Raw genomic sequence first — 23640 nt, 5'->3', positions numbered from 1 at the left:
AGGTATTCAGGTCTGACCTTGTCTGGGCCGGGTGCTGTTTGCTTCTTTACCAACGAAATGGCGTGTCGGATTTCGGAAGGGAGAACGTTAGGAACGACATACCCATCCTGTGGAATTTGGTATGTCGGCAAGTGGACATGGCTATCGAAGAGATTTGAGTAGAAGTCATGGATAATCTTCTCCATTGCCGTTCTGGAGGATGTGATGGATCCATCAGGACGTCGGAGGGCAGTCATCTTGGTCTTATAGTTGGCGAAGGACAGGCGGGCGTTACGAATACTTTTCCCGGCTTCTGCCGCATCTACCAGTACTTCTGCTCTTCTCTCTTTGAGGTCTTCCTTGATCGCATCTCTGCACTGCTTTGCAAGCTCGGACGTTAGCTTGCGGTTGCCAGAGGCATGCGCCAAACCACGCTGGCGAATTAGCTCAAGAGTTTTCGAAGATAGGCGACTTTTTGTGGCTATCTCTCTCTTGGCGTTCCTCGCACATTCATGGAGGTGCTGAACCAGTCGATCGTATTCCTCGTCAATGTTGTCAACAATGGCATCTTCCCATGTTGCCGCAATAGTACCAAAGAGTTCCCAGTTGGTGGTCATTCTGGGAGTTCTCTTTTTGAACTTTGCAGCCCTTTCTCCCCGCTCTGTCTCTCGGAAAGACTGGCAAGCTACCGAGAGTATTCCGCCCGCACGGAAGAGCCTGGCAAACTATCCGCTGTGTATTCGATATGCCAAAACCAGTAACTACAACTGGTCTCATTCACCTGACCCTGAAGGCTTCACCGACATGGCAGCACTGAGAAGGATGAGAAAGGAGAGGCCGACAAAATCTCAAGGTCGATGTAGGCTGCCACAACGAAGGAAGACAAAAATGATCGTCTGTACTTTCAATGCACATACGCCAGCATCAGATGCATCCATCGAGGACCTGATGGTACAAGCGCGAATGATCAAGTACGACATCATTGGTCTGACCGAGACAAGAAGGCACGAATCTCACCATGCCGTTTTCGACACTGGAGAAGAATTGTTCCTCGGAACATGCGATAAAAGAGGTGTTGGAGGCGTCGGTGTCCTTGTCAACACAAACTTGGCCAAGAGCATTGATTCATTCGAATGCCTAACAACCCGAATCGGACGTTTACATTTGAATAGATGTGGCTCACTGCCTGCAGTTTCTATCTTCGTTGTCTACGCACCAACATCTCATTATGATGAAAGAGAAATCGAGAAGTTCTACATGGAGCTAGAGAAGTTCTATAAAGAAGACCACACCTTCTACAAGATCATTGTGGGTGATTTTAATGCCAAGATAGGACCGAGAAGATCAGCTGAAGAACTTCACATCGGGACCCATGGCCTAGAATGGAACGAACAGGGTGAGAGACTGTCTGAGTTCATCATGTCGACCAAGACCATTCATGGTAACTCACAGTTCCAGAAGGCAGAATCTAAACGATGGACATGGGAGTCTCCCGGTGGACGATTCCACAACGAAATAGTCCACATCATATTCAATCGACGGTTTTGCCTGACTGATGTCGCTGTTGTCCCAAAATTTCGAACGGGATCGGACTACCGTCTCCTTCGTGCAAAATTCTACTTCTACAAACACAAGAAACTTGTAAAAAAAAAAAAAGGTTTTTTTGTTTATTTGTTTTATTTGGGGCCCCTGTCCAGCGGTCTCAGGGCTGCTCCTGGCTCAGTGCTCAGGCATCACTCGGGACCATGATCGGGATCATTGGGCCTTGTCTTGCAGCGCGCACTCCAGCCCTCTGGGCCATCTCTCCCATCAGAGAGCGTATTGAAAATACAGTTGAAGTTAGTTTCTAAATTTCCTGTTTGTTGTTTTTGAGCCATGCCAAGAGCTCCTGGGAGCTCTTCCCAGCTCTCTGCTCAGGGCGCACTGCTGACAGTGCTGGCTGATTCTAAGCTGACTTTTTGTTTGGTTTTGTTTCTTATTTTTGGAGGCCACACACAGCAGTGCCCAGGGCTTACTTCTGGCTCTGCTCTCAGTGATCACTCCTGGGAGACCATATGGGATTTTCAGGGATTGAATCTGAGTCAGCATCGCACACGGCAAGGACCCTACCCGCTGTATTACTGCTCTGACCCCTCTGAGTTCACTTTTATTTTTATTTTGGGTGGGAGGGCTTGGGATCACACCCAGCAATGCTCAGGGGTTACTCTTGAGTCTGCACTCAGGAATTACTCCCGGCAGTGCTCGCAGAACCATATGGGATGCCGGGGCTCAAACCTGGGTTACTTGTATTGCAGGCAAACATCCTACCCACTGTACTGTCTAAGTTCACTTCTGTTCTAACATCAGTTGAGGGGATTTTTTTTTTTTTTTGAAATTCAAAACACAAGTTTATTTATCTCACCATATTTTTTTCTCCAGTGGAAAAATTAAAGCACAGAGACAAATGGAAAATTTGGTTCAAATAGAATATATGTTCATGCATAGTCTTACATCTACATATATGTAATAGACAGAAATTATATATTTTGTATTAGAATTTACTCCAATATTATAGTCAGAGATATAGAACTTAAATTATGGCTGATTAAAGATAAAACTCAAGCTAGTTATACTTAACAGAATAGTTTTATGTTTAACTCTTTTTGCTATAATTAGATAAAATGATAAATGTTCAAAATTAAATTTCTAAAATATATTTGACTTTGCGTTATGTCTTTTTTTTTTTTTTTATTAGTGAAACGACATGAGGTACAGTTGTAGATTTACAAATTTTTGTGCTTGGATCTCGGTCATACCCCGATCAAATACCCATCCCTCCACCAGTGCCCATTTTCCACCACCAGGATAATATCCCTCCCCCCCCATCCTCCCATCCCCCCATCCCCCCCTGCCACTGTGGCAGGGCATTCCCCCCTGTTCTCTCTCTCCTCCTGGGCGCTGTGATCAGCCAAAGAGGCATTGAGTGGCGAACATGTTCAGTCCAGTCTACTTTCAACCTGCATCTCCCCTCCTGGGAGGATCCTCCAAACACCCTCCACTTGGTGTTCCAGTTGAGGGGATTTTTGCCTGCAGACTGTTTTCATTTATGTCTTGTCACTCTGCACATTGATGCCACAGAATATTTTGTTGAAAACCTGTAACCCTTCCTGAGCTGTCACTGATCGTGTGCATTATTTCAGGTACTTTGGTGAGCGGCGGAGTGGATAAAAGACAGATGGCCAGCTTCCAGGAGTCAGTTGGAGAGACCAGCTCTCAGAGTGTGGTTGTAGCCGTGGACAGGTAACGGTTCTCCTCTCCAGGGAAGCTGCGCTACTGTGAAGAGGTGTGAGACACTTGTGCCCAGTGGCTGGGCATCATCGGTGGTGTCACTGGGTGTGAACGATTCCGGCCGGGTTTGACCCCTGGACGCCCAGCTCCTGATTGCTTGAGCTGAAAAAGGACGAGTGAAAGTGGCCTGCTTGGGCCATAGGCAGTGGCCGCCTTCACGTTCATTGGAATTTTGTTCTTGACTCAAAATATTTTAACTTTTGGGAGCAATTAGACAGGGGTCAAGGCGTTTTTGCCTTGCAGGCAGCTGACCTCAGTCTGATTCCTAGTGTCACATCGGATTTCTTGATCACTGCCAGGAGTCACTCCTGAGCACCACTGGGTGTGACTCAAGTCTCCCCCCATCCCCCACGCATCCCCCTCCCCCCATACACAGCAAATCATTCACTTTTTTAAGCCAGGGAGATGGTCAGAGGTTCAAAGCACTTGAGTTGCGTGCAGTAGCCCCAGGATCTGGATATATGAACCCCGGCACCCCTGGGGCAACTACTGGGTATAGCCCAAAACTAAAATCTTAGAAATTTAGAGCTTGTGAGCTGATACCGGGATAAGGGACTTGACTCGTACACGGCCTCCTGCAGCTCAACCCCACATGCCACAGATGCTTCCCGAACAACAGGAGTGACCCTAGGCACAGCTCATATGACCCAAAACAAAATAAGACAAGCTACAGCTGCACGTGACAGGATTTTATCAAAAGTGTGGCTTGGCTCATGGTTTGCTGTGGTTTTTTTTTGTTATTTTTAGCATGAGATAATTTGATTTTCATTAGTAGTAAGTTGCTGTTCTAGGCATAGTGTTACTCCACCACACCTGTCGCTAGAATGCCAACCGTAATATTGGTTTAGTTGGCAGAATCTTGGGGTTGGTTTTCAGCGGCCACTGTTGCATGTTTCTCTATGTTCCACATGTAAGTGAGATCATTCTTCTTGTTCTCCTTCTGACTCACCTTACCTAGTGTGACACCTGGTTTCCAAGTTGAAACAAAGTAGATTTCTTTTCTCATAATTGAGTCGTAGTCTGTTGTGTGTGTGCATCATATGTTTGGGTTTGGGGACCGTACCTGACAGTGTTCAGGGCCTGCTCCTGGCTCTGAGCTTACAGATCACTCCTAGCAGTGCTCAGGGGGGACATTATGGGGTGCCGGGGCTTGAACCCAGGTCACCTGTGTTCAAGGCAAACACCTTACCCACTGTACTATCTCTCTGGCCCCTGTGTATCGCCATCTTTATCCACTCATCCATTCAAAGACACTGGGGCTGTTTTTAAATCTCAACTGTTATAAGTTGTGCTTTTGTGTTATTGTTGTTTTGGGGTCACACCCGTCTGTGCTCAAAGCTTACTCCTGCTTTTCTGCTTACTCCTGGAGGGCTCAGGGCAACTTATGGGTGCTGGGGATCGAACCTGGGTTGGCTATGTGCAAGGCAAGTGCCTTACCCATTGTACTATCTTTCTGGTTCAGTAGAAAGTACCTTTATGACCGTCTCAAGAATCCACCCCCCCCCTTTTTTTTTGCTTTTGGGCCACAGCCTGATGGTTTCAGGGGACCACAGGGGTGCTGGGGATGGAACTTGGGTTGACTGCACACAAGGCAAATGCCTTCCCTCGCTGTCCTAGCTTCAGGCCCCTCAAGAACGCTTTAGGCCTCGAAGGCCGCTGTGAGTGAGAGCTGGCTAAGCGGGCTATTCTTGTTTCGACCCATTGGCTAGTTTCATGCTTTTGGTGCCTCATCATTCATTCATTTCAGAGGAGGTGCAAGGCTGAACTTGTTCCTCTCTTAACCTTTTCGGAGTGTTTGAGCTGGAAATTCCACCTTTCAGATCTGACTTTATTTTCCTGTGTCTGGAATTATCTCCCTAGGATTTTTACTGGATCCACCAGACTGGACGGAAACGCCATAGGTATGTATGTCACTCCCCGGTGACAGTTCCAGAAGCCCGCCCGGGACCCCCTGAGCATTACTAACAGACCTCCTGTCTGCCGCCGGCTCTGCAGTTGACTTTGTCCGCTGGCTGTGCGCCGTGTCCATGGACGAGCTGGCCTCCCCCCATCACCCCCGCATGTTCAGCCTGCAGAAGATCGTGGAGATCTCCTACTACAACATGAACCGGATCCGCCTCCAGTGGTCGCGAATATGGCACGTGATCGGAGACCACTTCAATAAGGTGACTTCTCGCTATTCTCGCTAGAAAGCCACGCCGTCAATGTCCACGGCCCCCAAACATTAAAAAAAAAAAGGGGGCTGGAGTGATAGCACAGCGGGTAGGGTGTTTGCCTTGCACGCGGCCGACCCGGGTTCGATTCCCAGCATCCCATATGGTCCCCTGAGCACCACCAGGAGTAACTCCTGAGTGCAGAGCCAGGAGTGACCCCTGTGCATCGTCAGGTGTGGGGGACCCCCCCCAATAAATAAATAAATAAATAAATAAATAAAAGGCAACTGGATTCACAAAAAGAAGGTCTGGGAAATTGGCCCTATTCCTTAGGCGCTTGTAGTTCATTTTCTCTTATAGCGCAGCCAAGCTCAGTAGCGTATACTTACTTATGACAGAACCCAGAGACCCAGAAAGCAAAATGGTATCGAGTATCTTATGATCCCATATCCTGGCTAGAGGGTCACAACACCAGCATCATACGGACAGCCTTATGGGTTGGTGTTTTAAAATATTACAAAAATTTTTTCTTAAATATGAAGACCTTTTACATTAAAAAAATAGAAATCTTTTTTAATATTAAGGCACCAGGATTTGCAAAGTTAAAACATTGTAAGATCATCCAGTGCCTTTTGAATGACCAAAGATTAGACTTCACTCCCCTGTTAAATATTGTTGCTTCTCATATTCTGGCTTCCTGCTGTTATTCCTCTAAAATCTTTGTTAAGAAAAATAGCATTTGTTTCAAAAGCAGAAGTAAGCCAAAGTCGCATATGTTTAATAGTGACAGAAAAAAAACTAGACTGAATTCCTTTCAGTGGAGATTTTATACATATCCATATATTGAACAGAAGAAGTCAGAGGGAGGGGCTGGAGTGATAGTACAGCAGGGAGGGCTTTTGCCTCACACGCAGCCAACCAGGGTTCAACCCTCAGCATCCCATATGGTCCCCCAAGCACTGCCAGAAGTAATTCCTGAGTACAGAGCCAGGAGGCAGCCAGAAACATTGATGAGTGTGACACAAAAAGGAAAAAAAAGTGAAAGAAAGAAATCAGAAGGAGAATATATGTGCCCTGTGATGGTATCATTTCTCCTTTTTCGTTTGTGTTTTGTTTGGGGCCGCACCCAGCAGTGCTCAGGGCTTGCTCCTGGCTCTGTGCTCAGGGATCCCTCGTGGTGGGGCTTGGGGGACCATAGGGGGCGCTGGGATCGAACCCGGCTCAACCACATTCAAGGCGACTGCTGTACCGTTGCTCTGGCCCCAGTGTCGTTTGCTTCTTGAGAGAAAAGTAAGAGCGTTATAATGCTTTTTCTTACAAAGTTGACTTTAGAGCTTCAGAAACATTTGTTCAGGCCTAGAGATGACTATAATATAGAGGCTTACAAATAGAAACGGCCCCCAGTACCTTCCTTCTTCTGCTTCTGCCACACCAGTTGGTGCTCAGGGGTTACTCCTGGCTTTGTGCTCAGGGATCACTCCTGGCAGTGCGTGGGGAAGCAGATGGGCTTCTGGGGATCAAACCCGGTCGAGCACATGCAAGCAAACGCCCTCCCACTGTACCATCACTCCAGCTCTGAGTGCTGTGCTGAGTTTGTCCCCTCTTTAAAAAAAATTTTTTTATCATGTTTACAATTAATTTATCTTGGCCGGAGCAGTAGTACACCCGGAAAAGTGTTTGCCTTGTGTGTGGCTGACCCGGCTGCAATCCCCAGTCTCCCATGTGGTTCCCTGAGCACCACCAGGAGTGATCCCTGAGTGCAGATTAGTGTAGTCCTGAGCATCACTGGGTGTGGCCCTCCCCTCAAAAAAAATAATAATAACAGCGAGAGAGACTGAAGTGATAGCAATTAGGGCATTTGCCTTATATGTGACTGACCTTGGTTCTGTCCCCAGCATCCCATATTGTCCCCCAAGTCAGCCAGGAATAATCCCTGAGCACCGCCAGTTGTGGCCCCAATCCAAAGAAATAAGAGAAAATTGCCTCTGAGCATTGACTACAAGAACATAAGTGTGTGTGTGTGTGTGTGTGTGTGTGTGTGTGTGTGTGTGTGTGTCCGTATGTGTCCGTGTGTCCGTGTGTGTGTGTCCGTGTGTGTCCAGAGTGAGGCATTATGAAAGCTTGGTTCCCCTAACGGGCTCATCAGAGTTCTTTGTTTCCCGTATTCCCTTATCAGCTCAGGCGACGGTAGCTTCTGGCCTGCGTTTGTGTGCCAGGCAGTGTGCAGACAAGTGAGATAATGGTCCTGGCAGTGCCCTCAGGACCTGCCAGCCACCGTCAGGGAGGGCCTCTCTGGAGGGGGACTTCCACTGGAACCACTGCTAGGAGACAGGGCCAGCGCCCCTGCGGGTGACCCGGCCAGATCGACTGTGCAGAGGGTCCCCCGGCTCAGCTCGGCCCCTTTCTCACTGTTCTGGGCCAGTCAGCTGATGCGAACTGAAAATGAAGAAGCAGATCTTGACTGGACCCCGGGTTCCTGTCCCAGCCCGTGACAGCTCAGCTAGCGCACACAGTGCCCCTTTGTCCCCACACGCGCGCTCGGCTGGGAGCTGTGGAAACCTTTGTTCTCTCGGAAACGATGATCCGTTGGTTTTGGCAGAAGTGATGTGTTTTGGCAGACACTTTCCTGGCTCTTCGAAGCCCGGGCTCCGTGTTTACTTCCGTGACTCCTTATTTGGGAGGGATCTTCTGTTTTCCACTGGAGATTTTGCTCTCTGGACTGTCCGCTGCAGTCTCCGTTGTCCCTGGGCCACGCTGGGACAAGCACAGGGCACAGACGGGAAGGTGGTACTTAGAGACTCTGTCAGGCTTGGCAGCTTCCTGATGACAGTCTGTTCCGGCTGACCAGTGCTGTTTGGCAGAAGCACTGACCCCTCCATTGATCGCTTGCGGCTCTTCCTCCTTCTCCCCATCAGGAAGCGAGTGCCTCGGGCCCCAGTGCACGGGAGTCTCGGGAACGTGTCATGGGGTTAAAGAACTGCATGGCTGGGTCCCGCTGGCCCTTGGTCCTCCAGCTAGCAGGGTCGACCCAGCAGCCCGCCTTCCCGGGCCAGCTTCCCTGTGTATCCTGGGGGTGCAGAGCTGCCGCTCCAGCACATCCTAAAGCCGGAATTCCCACATCCACCCGGGTTTTAAGGCGAGGGATGGTCTTGCTCTCTCTCTCCCTTTTGTTGGAGCTGCCTCGTCCAGCGTCACGTTCTTAGTCGAGGTGGCTGGGCTCACACGGGCAGTGCCAGCCCCTCGCTCCGCACGGCAAGCAGCCCAGCCCAGGGGAACAGTCCATCTCTCCCCAGCTCCCAGGCAGGGCTTCGGGAGACCCGGGGTCCTGCGCAGCGTTTCTCGGCTGCCCGGCCTGATGTGGGTGTGGGGGTGCAGTGTGCTCGGCCCTCACCCCAGCAGTGCTCGGGGGCTTCTAGGGTGATGCTCAGAGAACCAGGTGGTGCTGAGTCAAAACTGCGTCAGCCATATGCAAGATGTTAGCCCCTGTATTGCCTGCCTCACCCTGGGAGAATATTTTTATCTATTTTATTTTTGTTTGTTTTGGGCCCACACCCTGCAGTGTTCGGGACTTTCTCCTGCTCTGCGCTCAGGGATGACTCCTGGCAGGGCTCAGAGGACCAAATGGGGTGCCAGGCATCGAGCCTGGGTTGGCCACGTGCAAGGCAAGTGCCTGCCTACTGTCTTTTCTCTTCAACCCCATTTTTTCTTTTCTTTTTTTTTTTCTAACTTGTTTCTTATCCCATGAATGCATCTCCCTGTAAAAAGAAAGTGACATTGGATCACTGGTGGAGGGCACTGACGCTGATGGTGGATTTAGAACATTGTCTGGAACTTTCATTAGAATCTTTCCATCACAATGCCTACATCAAAGAGATAATTAAAAAATTATAACTCGAAACACCCTTTCTGGGGGGCAGTGGTCCATACCCAGCTGTGCTGCGGGCTTCGGGCAGCTGGGGATTGTACTGGGGTTCACTGCATACAGGAGTCATAACCCCTGTACTGTCCGGCCCTAAAAACACTTTTGATTAGCACCACCCAAAGCTAGTTATTCTTAGCACTATCAGTACATATCTTTCCAGATATTTTTCCATGCACATATGTACTTATAGAAGTGTAGATGACAGTATTGTTTCCGTTTGTCTTGGGTGTGTGTCTGTGTGTGTTTTCAGTGTGGTACTGGTGCTGGGGATCTTACCCGGGACAGCCTCGTGCAGGCAGGAGGCACCATGCCTGTACTATCTCTCCAGCCCCCCCAAATACAATTTTTTGGTTTGTTATTGGGCCATACCCAGTAGCGCTCAGGGCTTACCCTGGCTCTGCCAAAGAAATTGCTCCTGGAGGTACTTGGACCATATGGAGTGCCAGGAGTCGAACCCAGGTCAGCTCTGTGCAAGGCAAGCGACCTGCCCGCTGTACTATCTCTCCAGCCCTCAAAAAAATGCAATTTTAAGGAAATCTGAACGTCTCAGTATTTCTGCTGAATTTGGTAGTGGAGACAGTATTAATAACCATGTGCGTTGGGTGACAGATGTGGGCGGATATGAAAGCCCCTAATCCCTTCAACCCGAGCCCGGACCTGGTTCTGAGCCTCAGCATGGAAAAAGGCCCTGTAGGGGCCGGAGAGATCGTGCAGAGGCAACTGCCTTGCATCCCTCCGTCCCTGGTCTGCGTCCTCAGCGGCACACATGGCCCCCAAGAGCCATCCGGGGTCACACCTGAGCAGAGTGGAATATCCCTTGAGCACTGCTGGGTGTGGCCAAAAAATGTGTGTGTGTGTGTGTGTGTGTGTGTGTGTGTGTGTGTGTGTGTGTGTAGCCAGCCTGGGTTCAATCTCCAACATCCCAGACGGTCCCCCCAGCACTGTGGACAGTGAGCCATGACCCGCAGCCAGCTGTGGCACAGAGCCCTCACTATTGCCAGGTGTGGCCAAAAAAAAAATTAAAAGTAAAAAAAAAAAAGGAGGGGGGGACACTTGAGCTTTGTAGATTTACAAAATGAAAACAAATCTCAAAAATAGCTGCACAGGAGCATAGTACAGTGGATAAGGTGTTTCCCTTGGACGCAGCCAACCCAAGTTCTATCCCTGGCATCCCACAGGGTCCCCCAAGCACCGCCAGGAGTAGCACCTGAGTGCAGAGCCTGGAGTAACCCCTGAGCATCACTGGATGTGACCCCCCCCCAAAAAAAATCCTACCTGCACAGTGAGTGCAGTGGATGTTCTTAGTACTGCCAACTTGTGGGCCTGACGATGGTTAAGGTGGCGGGTTTTGTCTGTGCTGTTCTTTGCCTCGACTTTTGGAATACTAAGCAGCACAGTTTTGAAGATACATTACGTGCACAGCACTAGTCTTTATACTTTAAATTGTGCAGGCTGTGGCCAGGAAGTGGTTTTTTCCTTTCTCCTCGGCTAGGTTTTTCCAGAGCCTTCGTGTGGAGGCTGGGCTGGCCATCCACTTTCAAGTCCAGAACCCCTGTACCCCCACTTCACCTGGCTTCTTGTCCCTGCTCAGGTTGGCTGTAACCCCAACGAAGACGTGGCCATCTTCGCTGTGGACTCCTTACGGCAGCTCTCGATGAAGTTCCTTGAGAAGGGAGAATTAGCCAACTTCCGTTTCCAGAAAGATTTTCTGAGACCCTTTGAGCATATCATGAAGAAAAACAGGTATGTGCGCTGGCCTGGTCCTACGTGCCCTCACTTCCTTGGCTTACCTGCCCCTTTCAGAGAAACAATCACTCGGTACCTCCTAGGTGCACCAGAAGCAGCGGCTGCCTGCCTGGTGGTGCCGTAGAGCCAGCCGTGGGACACACACCTCTTACCACCTCTCAGGGTTTGGGGGTTGTTTGGTTTCATTATTTGGGGGGGGGGGCACATTCTGCAGGGCTCAGGGCTTCCTCCTGGCCATGCTTGGGGACCAAATGTGGTGCCAGGGATGAACTGGGGCTCGTTTGCGTGTAAGGGAAACGCCTTCCCTGCCACCCCAACACCATACTCCCTTGTTGGTAGAAGTGAAGTGAACAGACTGATCGACATCATTGTCTGTGTGCAGTTAAGTCCCAGCTGCACGTGACCGATTGCATCCAGGGGCTGTGCCAAGGCTCTCAGACAGGGCCAGCCGTGAGCCTCAGCAGGATCCCGCGAGCTGGCATTTGTGCCCGGGAAGGGATGAAGGAGGGCAGGACGGCTTTCCCCAGGGGCTGCCACCCTGATGGTTGGTTGACTCCTGTGCATGGAGGCCTGCCGTCTGCCAGGTGCCACTCCTGGTGCCAGGAGCGAGGAAAGCATCAGAATCGGATTCGGTTTGTTCTCGACCCAGTCGTCCTGGCCTCTGGGTGGCAGGGAGATGGTCCTGCATTCCATGTGCATCTGAAGTTCTTCGTAGTGACATCAAATGTCCAACCCTGCTCCCTTTCAGTAGATAAAGAGGGGAAGAGTGTTTCGGTGGTGGTTGCTTTGAAGATGGTCAGACCCAAGCCAGAGCCATATTCCATCCAGGGCTGCCCCCCCGATGTGTTTGCTGGCAAAGTTGGACTCGACATCTGCCCTGATTTTGTGTTTGTGTTTTGTTTTTGGAGTCACAAGTGCGCAGGTCTTTTTCCTAGGTCTGCTCTCATGGGACACTCCCAGCGGGGTTTAGGGACCAAATGGGCTTACAGCAATCAAAACTGTGCGGTCACTGTACTCTAACCCCGTGTATTTGTTTTTAAAGAAGATGAAAGCTCACTAGTTCAAAGGCTTTCGTGTGGCAGACGGTTTGATGGGGGAGCACAGGTTTTACATGTGTAAAACCCTGGCTTGGATCCTTGGCACCGAAGCGGAAGCACAGCAAGGCTATCCGCCAGCATGGGCCGTGCAGGGCAGCCGCAGAGCGGGCAGACTGGCCTCTTTCTCTCGGTGCATATTGCATCATTTTTGGCTTGTTAGGGGCCATAGGATGGGGGTCATACCTGGCAGCGTTCAGGGACTGTTTGTGGCTCTTTGCTCATGGGTCACTCCTGGCTGTGTTCGGGGGACCATAGGCAGTTCCAGCAATTGAACTGGGGTTGGCTACATGCAAGACAAGAGCCTTACTGTATCTCCAGCCTCTTCCTATCTTTTTTTTAAAAAAAATTGCTGGAGCGATACCACAGCGGTAGGGCGTTTGCCTTGCATGCAGCCAACATGGCCGACCTGAGTTCGATTCCTCCGCCCCTCTCGGAGAGCCCGGAAAGCCACCGAGAGTATCTCGCCCACACGGCAGAGCCTGGCAAGCCACCCATGATGTATTCGATATGCCAAACACTGTAACAACAAAATCTCCAATGGAGACGTTACTGGGCCCGCGCGAGCAAATTGATGAACAACGGGAGGGCCTTTACTTTACTTACATTTAGGAAATTTAAAAGAGGAGACAGTCCTATAATATCAGGTAAAGAGGGACCATAGAGATAGTGCAGCAGGGAAGGCACTTTCCTTGCATGCGGCTCACCCGGATTCAACTTCCGGCAACCCATATGGTCCCCTGAGCTGGGCCAGGAGTGATCCCTGAGTGCCGAGCCAGGAGTAACCCCTGAGCGCTGCTGGGTGTGGCCCAAAAAGCAAAAAAGAAAGCAAGAAAATGCCACACTGAGTTGGATCGTGAGTGACTCTAGAGGGGTGCCCCTGGCGTATTTTTTGTGAGGCCATACCTGTCAGAGCTGGGAAGTGGGTGTGTGGTGGGGGTTGGCATCAGTGTAGGGATTGAGCTTGGGTCCTGGCTCTACCACTTAAGCCCCGTCTCCACCCTGTTCTTTTCTTGTTTGGGGGGGGTCACATCCGGCAGTGCTCAGGACTTACCCCTGGCGGGGGCTCGGGACACCAGAGGGGGTGCTGGAGGTAGAAGCTAGGTCTGCCGGGTGCAAAGCAGGCTGCCCTCCCTGCTGTGCTATTGTGCCAACCCTCCAGCCGTCTTCTCACCTACTTAAGAGAACCGCAGTTAAGCGTATTTTGGAATCTGGCATCACTGCCTGTGGGAGCACTGTCAGGAGAGCCTGAGGAGACCGCAGCCGCCCAGCCCGGGAGTGCCCGAGGCCACCAGCTCCCTGTCCCTGTCTCCAGACCTCCCTGCCTGTCCCATGCCGCCCTCCAGGCTGCTAGCACAGAGGGCATGAGCTCACATTTGCGTGAGTGTCCGTGACGTTCCCAAAGCGCTTTGATGCTATTTGACGTCTGACATCTGACGTTTCTGTGCCCCTGGACTCCGTGACTTTACACTCTCTCCTGTCACCTCTCCCAGGGAGGGGTCCTGGGCCCTGACCAAGATACAGTCATTCAAGACTGTCTCTTCTCCCCGCCTTCCCTGTGCTGGCAGTGGGGGTGGGGGGGCTGGGGCCGCGCGCACGCGCTCTTGGGGTCACGCTCACTGCACTCTTCGGGGTCTCCCTCCTGCCAGACACTGCACAGCTGCCCGCCAGGCCTCACACACTTAGCTGGGGCCCCATGGCTGCGGTGCTCACGCATCTTCGCATCTTCGTTTGTTTTTGTTTGTTTTCTGGAGAGGGGCTGTGTTTTAGACGGGGCCACGCCCTGCCATGCTCGGGGTCACTCCCAGCATGGCTCTACTCACCCCACATACCTTTTGAGCTGCGGTGCCAGCCAAGAGGCCCAGGCCTTTGGGTGGTGCTCCCCTGTGGTGTGGCTGGAATTCACAGGCAGCACCGGGGACAATCTGTGATGCCCGCAATTGACTATACACCTGCAAGGTGGCAAGGCTGATGCTCTGAACCACAGTGCTCATTCTCTGAGTCCTCAAAATATTTCTCTCGTTTTCTGATGTTGATTTTTTTTTTACAGCACTATTAACATTGTTCCTTCACTTCACCTGCCTCGGTGGTTTCAGTTCTGTTGCCAGAATAATGGTTTCCTTGTCTCAGATGCGTAAGAGTGTGTGTGTGTGTGTGTGTGTGTGTGTGTGTGTGTGTGTGTGTGTGTGTGTTAGTAAATACAGGTTATGGCTTAAAGAAAACGACTGCTTTTTGGACGCTTTTTTTTTTTTTGTCAATGTCTGACGGCTGACATCACATTTCTGTGCCTTGATGAGGCCCTCCGCCCGAGCCTGGGGACACATGCCCGGTTTCTCCCTCAGGTCTCCCACCATCCGGGACATGGTGATTCGCTGCATCGCCCAGATGGTCAACTCCCAGGCCGCCAACATCCGCTCCGGCTGGAAGAACATCTTCGCCGTGTTCCACCAGGCAGCCTCGGACCATGACGGCAACATCGTGGAGCTGGCCTTCCAGACCACGGGCCACATCGTCAGTAAGTGGCCGCCTGCACCCCTCCGTCCCCTGCGAGTCGAGCCGGGAGCACGCTCGCTTGAGGCTTTATTTCCTAAACTCCCCGGGCTGTGCTCAGCCTGAGAACTACTGACAAGGAAACACAGGGCCTGTTTGCTGCAGCGTGTGTACACCCCGTGCCCCCCGCGCTCCCAGGCTCTGTGATGGATTGTTTGTGGATACACACATGCGCAGAGCAGTGACGGGCCGGAAACGCCTTGCTGAGGGGGGCTGTCTGCGGGAGGCAGAGGGGGGCTTCAGAGAAAATGCCTTCCCAGTGACTCCTCATCACGCATGCGTCCAGGGCTGTTTACTTGTCAGTTCTGTGCTACTGAACCAGCAGTACGCACCCCATGAGGGTCTCTGAACAGCCTCAAAGAAAAATAGGTCAAACCCACCACCCATGAGCCAAAATATTGTGCCTGGGGCTCAAGTGAGCCAAACCCCTTTTTGTCCAGGAAAAGGGGGCCAGTATTTGCTCGCTCCGTGTCCTGAGTAACATCGGAGAATACATCATGAATGGGAAAAACGGACTGTCCCGTTACTTCCCCAGACAGGAAACTCAGGCCCCGAAAGATAAAGTAAAACATCGTGCATGAAGTCACCCCACTAGGAGATGTTGGAGCTGGGGTTCCCGCCAGCATCCAGTCCCGAGGGTGATATCTGCCCACGCCGAGAGACCGGAAGCCCCTGCCCCTGCCCCCCACCCACTCAGCCGGGTGTTTATTGGGCTGGGCATGTGTCTGGCCTTGCCCCTCCCCCGTCATCTTGCCGCCCCACGTCTGTCTCTTGGCAGCTACTCGTGGGGCTTTGAAAGCCTGAGCTTCCGCGTGGGGCCTTTCGCCTTCGGTCTTCGACCTCTCTGTCTCTGTCTCTCCCCCTTTGGCTTCACGAGCCTCCTCGCATGAGGCGGGGTCTTGGGGTAGAACCAGGGGTGAAGAGGGGTGCCCTGCAGTGCGGCCACAGTATGCAGAGCCCATGCAGATAACTGTCACCCCCTTCGAGTTCTCCGGATCCCACCCCCCCCACACACCCCACACACTGCACCCCGAAGGCTCCAGCTCTCGCCCCACCCACTCTGCCCTAAGGCCACTTCTCATGTAGAATGTCCCCCAGGCTGGCCCTTCCTCGCCCGGCACCCACCCTCTGCTCAGTGGTTTGTGTAGGCGCTGACCTCAGCGATCATTCTCTGTCCTGGCCTTTGGCGCTTGAGTGTGATGAGGTCAGGGGCTGTTTGTAGGGGGAAGGTTTGGACCACACCAGGCCGGGTGCTCCAGGGACCTCACTGTGCCAGGCGTCGAAGCTGGGATTCTTGCGTGCAGTTTACAAAACTCCAGCCCTCTGAGCCACCTCAGTCCACGGCAGGAGAATTCACCTCGTCACCTGTCTGTCCCCGGGGCCTGCGACTGTGCTTTACACGTCATTGGCGCCTGAGAAGGGTTGGTTGAATTTAGGAGCATCTGGGCCTCTGCAGAGTTTCTAGAATCTGGGAGCCAGTTTAACCCAGCTGAACACACCCCATTAATGCACAAAAAATGTAGTTGGAATTGCTGCCTCCTGAGCTCTGGACGTCCTTCTCTGAGATCAGTTACCCGGGGACAGGGCGCGTGTAGTGGGGTGGAGCGGGAGAGGCGGGGGTGCACCCCGCTTTCCTGAGCCCCCGTCTGACGAGCCGTGCACTTTGTCTTTCCCAGCCTCTATTTTCCAGCACCATTTCCCCGCCGCCATCGATTCCTTTCAGGACGCCGTGAAGTGCTTGTCGGAGTTCGCCTGCAACGCCGCCTTCCCGGACACCAGCATGGAGGCCATCCGGCTCATCCGCTTCTGCGGGAAGTACGTCTCCGAGAGGCCCCGGGTACGTCTCGCCTCTGCGTCCCCGACGGGCGGTAGGAGGAGGAGGAGGAGGAGGAGGAATCAGAGCGGCAGCCTTGGGGCACATTCAGGGGCCAGAGAGGCCGCACAGCTGGAAGGGCGTCTGCCTTGCATGCGGCCGACTCGGGTTCCATCCCCAGCACCCCTGAGTACCACTGGGAGTAATCATTGAGCTCAGAGCCAGGAGTAAGCCCTGAGCACCACTGGGTGCAGCCCCAAACCCAACAGAAACAAAGGTGGGTTCACGCTACCCCCAGCCTGCACTTCAGAATCTGCCTTTACAGCCTGACTCAGTGGGGCCTCCAGGCTTGGTGCTCAGTGCGTGATCCCGGCTGTGTTCAGGGCCCACATGGTGCCGAGTGCAGAACCCGGGCCTCCCGGCTGCAAATCTGACCTTTACGAGAAACTTTTATGCAGTATTCCATTGTTTTTATGTCACTGTCACTGTCACTGTCCTCCCGTTGTTCATCGATTTGCTCGAGCGGGCCCAGTAACGTCTCCATTGGAGACTTTGTTGTTACTGTGTTTGGCATCTCGAATACGTCACTGGGAGCTTGCCAGGCTCTGCCGTGCGGGCGAGATACTCTCGGTAGCTTGCCGGGCTCTCTGAGGGGGTGGAGGAATAGAACTCGGGTCGGCCATGTTGGCTGCGTCCAAGGCAAACGCCTTACCGCTGTGCTAGCAGACCATAATGTTTCAACTTTTGATATCTGGCAGAACTGGGCACTGGAGAGATTGTAAGGTGCTTGTTGTGCATATGGGCACTCCACTCGCACAGAGCCAGGTGTGGCTCCAACATACACACACACACACACACACACACACACACCTAGACACACACACACACACACACCCCTACACACATGTATGTGTATTTTTTTTTTTAATAACTGAAGCAGCTTGATATTTCTATATGAAAGAAAACTAGTTAACTCCTCTGCTGAGCGAGGCCGTTCCATCTTCCTGGCTGACAGCCAGTACCCCGCCCTCTGGCAGAGCAAACAGCTCACAGTAGCTGGGACTGTTTGAGTGGCGTGTGCCACATGGCACCTTCCTGGAAGCAGCAAGGGGACAAATCTTCCATGACCGTTCTGAAATCCCATTGCAGGTGCTGCAGGAGTACACCAGCGACGACATGAACGTGGCTCCTGGTGACCGAGTCTGGGTCCGAGGCTGGTTCCCGATCCTGTTTGAGCTTTCCTGCATCATCAACAGATGCAAGCTCGACGTGCGGACGAGGTAACTGTGTCTCAGAGGGCGCCCCTCCAGGCCCTGAACGAACCTCGCTCACCCCCTTCCCCCCCTTCGTGCTCTTGCTTCCCCCACCCCACGCCCTCCTCTGTCCTGGTTCTTCCCTCCAGAGGCCTCACCGTCATGTTTGAGATCATGAAGAGCTACGGCCACACCTTTGAGAAGCACTGGTGGCAGGACCTGTTCCGGATTGTGTTCAGGATCTTTGACAATATGAAGCTCCCTGAGCAGCAGTCGGAGGTAGGCGTCCAGGGCCAGGGAGATAGGACAGCGGGTAGGGCCTTGTCTTGCATGTGGCTGACCTGGGTTCAGTCCCTGGTATCCCCTAGGGTCCCCCAGATGATCCCTGAGCACTGCCAGTGTGGCCCCAAATCAAAAAAGGAAAAATGAAAAAGAAAAAAGAAAAACCATCTATTAAAGAAAAGTCAAGAAAACCTAGTAAGGGATCATGGCTGCAGCTCAGCGGGAGAGCTCACGTCTCACACGTATGGCTTTGGGGTCATGCCCCTGCGTTAAAGTATTAAGGCGTGGGTGGTTTTTTTTTTCTTTTTGGATCACATCTGGCGATGCACAGGGGTTCCTCCTGGCTCTGTATACTCAGGAATTAATTCTGGTGGTGCTCAGGGGACCACATGGGATGCTGAGATTCGAACCCAGGTTGGTTGCGTGCAAGGCAAACGCCCTACCTACTGTGCTATCGCTCCCGTCCTTTTTCTAAGGTTTTTAAGGAAATTGCCCTTGGAGATGATGTCAGTAGAGTCAAGGCCTTTGCATTAACCGCGCTGTTGTGGCGAGGACCATCCCCGGCATCTCGCTGCTACCACACCCACGGTGCTGGGGTCCGACCCTCGGCCTCCCACCTGCTGGGCCCATGCTCTACCTGAGCTACATCCCTGGTCCCTAGTGGGGGACACAGCCTCGTGCTGCTCCAGGCCTACTCCCAGCAGGGGCCCCCGGCCCTTTGCTTGCACTTGGCTCCCGCCCTTGGAGCTATCTCCCTGCCCACTGTTTCCCCCTAACCAACTTGAGTAAAGCCTTTCACACCTGTTGCTTCTCCCTGCTGGGTCATGGGGAAGGGAAAGGGTGGGCTCTGTCAAGGGTTTATTCTCTGTCGGGGGTTATGGACATTTTTAATAGGTTGCCAGATGGCTTTTCAGAACAGTTTTGCTAATTTCATTTTTTGAGGGGCCACACCCAGCAGTGCTCGGGCCCACTTCTGGTACAGTGCTCAGAGAGCCTTCCTAGCGATGCTTGGGGTCCCTACAGTGCCAGTGAGTAAGCCTGGGGTCCCACATGCAGAGCCTAAGCCCAGCCCTTTGCACCATCTCCCAGGCCACCTTTCGCTTCTATTTTTTGAGCAAGTCGGTCTCATCACAGGGAGACACTTTTTTTAATATCATCTTTTATGATTTTTCCAGAAATCCGAGTGGATGACAACAACTTGCAATCATGCACTTTATGCGATCTGTGATGTGTTTACCCAGTTTTATGAAGCTTTGAATGAAGTGCTTCTTTCTGACGTGTTCGCACAGTTACAGTGGTGCGTGAAACAAGGTACTGTGTTTCTAAGGCATCGCTTTTCCTGACATGGTCCTTAATGAGAGATTAATTTATTCAATGCCAAGAGCTGCAACGTGTAATAGAAATGCATATTCATTATTCAATTAAATGTTTGCTGTATCCAACACTATTTATAAATCTTTGTGGAGAGGGGGAGATGGTGTTTGTGGTATTGGAGGTTTAGACCACATGTGGTGGTTCTTATGGCTCCGCCTGGCTCTAAGCTAAGGAATCGCTCCCAGAGATGTTCATGTGACCATCTGGTGCCGGGGATTTAACTGGAGTCCGCCTCGTTCAAGACAGGTGCCTTAACCCCGAGCTGTCACTCCTGTCCTATAAACGCATCCTTAGGAGATTGAACTGTGGGAAGAAGTAGCACAGCGGATAGGACCCTTGCTTACGTGCTGCTGACCCAGGTTAGATCCCTGGCCCTGCATGTTGTCCCACAAGCACCACCAGGAGTGATCCTGAATAGAGAGGCAGGAGTCAACCCTAGGCGTGACTGCACAAAACAAAATAAAGACTGAAAGTTGGCCGGAGCAGTAGTATATCAGGTAGGCATTTGCCTCACACGTGGCCAACCGGGGTTCAATCCCTGGCATCCCATATGGTCCACCGAACACCATGGGAATGATTCCTGAGCAGAGAGCCAGGAGTAAGCCCTGAACATGGCCAAGCGTGGCCCCAAAACAACAAAAATTTGAATGCAGTTTCTTTCTTTTTTTTTTTCTAAATCTCCACCTTTCTTATTTATTTATTTAAGATTTATTATTGAATGACGCTGAGAGAGACTCTTTTTTTCTATGGATATGTGTATATGTGCTACAGGGAGTGAAGCCTAGTTCTTACATATGTGGGACATAGATTCCACCGCAGAGTTACATTTCTGGCTGTGTCAGGTATATCTGCTGTGATATATATGTATACACATACATTTATCTGTTACATTGGTGTGTATGTTTTTGTTTGTTTGGGGGGCCATACCAGGTGGTATATCATATTTTTTAATGTATGTTGGTTGCATTTTTATAATCAAAGTACATATTTTCTTTCAAGTGTTTGAATTTTTCTATAATGCAATGTTTTTTAAAATATATCCTGGAAATTAAGGTCAACAGCTTCATTCATGTATAGTTTTTGTTTGGTATTTATTTTAGTGTGTCTTAGGAAAACTACCCACGTAACTTATAGATTCCATAAATGGTTTAGATTTCAAGAAGGCTTAATTTGGGGCTGACACGACAATACAGCAGGTAGGACATTTGTCTTGCATGCAGGTGACCCGGGTTCTATTCCCAGCATCCCATATGGTCCCCCGAGCACTGCCGAGAGTAATTCCTGAGTGTAGAGCCAGGAGTAACTCCTGAGCATCACCTGCTGTGACCAAAAAGGGGAAAAAAAAAAGAAAAGTAACTCTTAGTAAAAATAAATGATAAAGCAATTGATACTGGTGGGACAGAAATTATAAACATTGTGTGTAACTGAATTGGTTTCGTCCTTTTAATATTCTCCATCTGTCATACAAGACAGGTTTTTTGGTTTTTGTTTTTTTTTTTTTTTTTTTTGCTTTTCGGTTCACACCTGGCGATGCACGGGGGTTACTCCTGGCTCTGCACTCAGGAGTTACTCCTGGCGGTGCTCAGGGGACGATCGATATGGGATGCTGGAAATCAAACCCGGGTTCGCCGCATGCAAGGCAAACGCCCTATCTGCTGTGCTATCTCTCCAGCCCCCAAGACAGTTTATTAACAGTTCATTTAATCGTAGAAAATTGACTACATAGCAACATTTTGACCTTTTCTTATCCCTAGCAATAAACCTATGATAATTTTATATCTTTTTTTTTTGGGGGGGGGGGGGGACACCCAGCAATGCTCAGGGCTTCCTCCTGGGTCTGTTGGCTCAGGGCTCACTCCTCGCAGACTCAGGGGCCTGTATGGAGTTACCAGGGATCAAACCCAGGTCTGCAAACCAAGCACCCTATCCCCCGTACTGTCTCTCTGGCCCCAAATTTTATATCTTTATAGTCTGTTTAAAACTTTCTCTGCTGTAGCATTGCTTCATTAATCAAAAACCTGAGCCTGGGGACTGGAGTGGTAGTACAGCAGGCAGGGCACTTGCTAGCACACGGCCGACCACGGTTTGATTTCCGGCACCCCTGATGGTCTCTCAAGCACCTCTAGGAGTGATCCCTGGATACAGAGCCAAGAGTGAGCTCTTGGAAACAACAGGTGTGCACACACCCCTGCAAAAAAAAAAATCATCAAGAAATAAACACCCGAGCAAAAGAGCTAGCTCTGTGGGCTGAGTGTCGGGGCCCCGGAGTCCGTGCCTGGCACAGTATTGTCCCCTGAGCATCAAGCTCAGGGCAGTAACCCCCAAGCACTACTGGGTATAGCTGGAAACCAAGCCTCACAACCCACTGTAGTCTTCACCTCACAATATGATATCAGCAATTGGAGTCAGATCACAATTGAACTTGATTTTTTTTTAATCTTGCAGATAATGAGCAACTGGCTCGATCAGGTACAAATTGCTTAGAAAACTTAGTCATATCCAATGGAGAGAAATTCAGTGCTGATGTCTGGGATGAAACGTGTAATTGTATGTTGGATATTTTCAAAACAACCATCCCGCATGTGTAAGTATCAGTCAGTCACTGCTGTTTATTCTGTGGTCAGTGACTGTGTTGAAGTTTGAGGTCACTCACCTTTCATACTCATCCGTTTCCTTCTCTTCCTCCCGTAAGCTTGCTGACGTGGAGACCTGCAGGAATGGAGGAAGATGCGTCGGAGAAGCACTTGGTAGGTGTTGGGGCTGATGTTGGGGACAGTTGTCCTCAACAGGTAGGGTTGTTTTTTTCTCTTTTGGTTGCTCTCCTCTGAACTCACAGTGAGAATCAGTGCAAGGGACTGAGAAGATTGTCCAGGGGTTAAGGTGTATGGTTAAGACCTTGCACGTGCCAACTCAGACTTAACCCCTGAACCACATATGGCCCCCTGAGTACTACCAGGAGTGATCCCTGAGCACAGAGCCAGTAATTAGCCTTGATCACAACCAGGTGTGGCCTCCAAACAGACAAAAATCAACCCCCAAAATTTGTGTTTTTTTCTCTTTTGTTTTGTTTTGTGGCCACATGCGGCACTGTTCAGCACTTACTCCTGGCTCTGCACTCAGGAGTTGCTCTTGGCGGTGCTCGGGGAACCCTGTGGGATGCTGGGGATCGAATCTGGATTGGCTTCGTGCAAGGCCAGCACGGTCTCTGCTGTGCATTGCTCCAGCCCCCATGTAACATGCCAGGTCTGACCCCAGCACCACATGGGCCCTGAGCACTGCTGTGTCCCAAAGTCCGAAAGAGGGGGAACAGGTGGGAGAGGGACAGTATTAATTTTAAAAACTGTTTCTCTTCACTAGCATTTTTTCCCAAAAGTACAGGTATTGAGAGATATTACGAATTTAGTTTATATTTCTTGTTCTTTCCTCATGTTATTGCACACGGATAATGTGCATATTTGAAATTTGGACTCATTTTGCACCTAAGGATTATACTGAGCAATGCCCAAGGGGGACTCTCAATTCAGTGCTTGGCTCACTGCCAGTACTGCTCAGGGGGGCAAACTCAGGCCTCTCACTTGCATACCATGCATCCAGCCACTTGAGCTATCCCTCCTGAAGGCCAGTGGCGTCACAACTTAAAATTGAAGCACGTTATTTTAATATTTTCTATTCTGCTGTCACCCGGGGGGAAAAAAACGAGAAGGTAGCTACCACACTACTAATTTATTTTTGTGCTTGGGGTCCTTAAAAATTTGACACTTACGGTTAAATTTTACCATAATGTGTCAAGAAATGCCCTCAAAGCTGAAATAAGAAAACCTGCAGGTTTTTTGTTTGAGGCGGACACCCAGCTGTGCTTAGCACTTAGTCCTGGCTCTACACTCGGTGATTACTCCAGGTGGTGCTCAGGGGACCGTATGAGGTGCCAGGGATGGAATCCAGGTCAGATGCTTGCATCGCAAATGTCCTCCCCACTGTTCTATAGCTCTGGCCCCCAAAATGTGCAGTTGGGTGGGGGGGGGGGATAACTGAAAAACTGATCTTTGTCACCTTTCTATGCCACACAAGAAGAGCTGTGTGAGTTTTTCTTAGAGCGGAATGAGAACCTTGATTGGGGTGGGGTAGTAAATTCAAACAGCCCCTTCCT

At 50.9% G+C, this 23640-nt stretch overlaps 1 protein-coding gene across 2 annotated transcripts in view; it reads left to right on the top strand.

Moving 5' to 3' along the window:
- The window catches only part of ARFGEF2 (ADP ribosylation factor guanine nucleotide exchange factor 2), a 109646-nt gene that overhangs the window by 74689 nt on the left and 11317 nt on the right, over positions 1-23640 (top strand). For both annotated transcript variants that reach the window (XM_056108460.1, XM_056108461.1), the window contains exons 23-33: positions 3159-3258; positions 5167-5207; positions 5302-5471; positions 10973-11124; positions 14564-14736; positions 16448-16608; positions 17734-17864; positions 17987-18116; positions 19295-19430; positions 21939-22077; positions 22186-22240. In XM_056108460.1, the coding sequence (XP_055964435.1) occupies positions 3159-3258; positions 5167-5207; positions 5302-5471; positions 10973-11124; positions 14564-14736; positions 16448-16608; positions 17734-17864; positions 17987-18116; positions 19295-19430; positions 21939-22077; positions 22186-22240 (1388 nt within the window). The remainder of the gene's footprint in view (positions 1-3158; positions 3259-5166; positions 5208-5301; positions 5472-10972; positions 11125-14563; positions 14737-16447; positions 16609-17733; positions 17865-17986; positions 18117-19294; positions 19431-21938; positions 22078-22185; positions 22241-23640) is intronic.

Source organism: Sorex fumeus, unplaced genomic scaffold (assembly GCF_029834395.1).
Source record: "Sorex fumeus unplaced genomic scaffold, SorFum_2.1 ptg000213l, whole genome shotgun sequence".
In the NCBI taxonomy this organism is placed as follows: Eukaryota; Metazoa; Chordata; class Mammalia; order Eulipotyphla; family Soricidae; genus Sorex; species Sorex fumeus.
The sequence above is the reverse complement of the archived record's forward strand: the minus strand, read 5'-3'. Positions and strand labels throughout refer to the sequence as shown.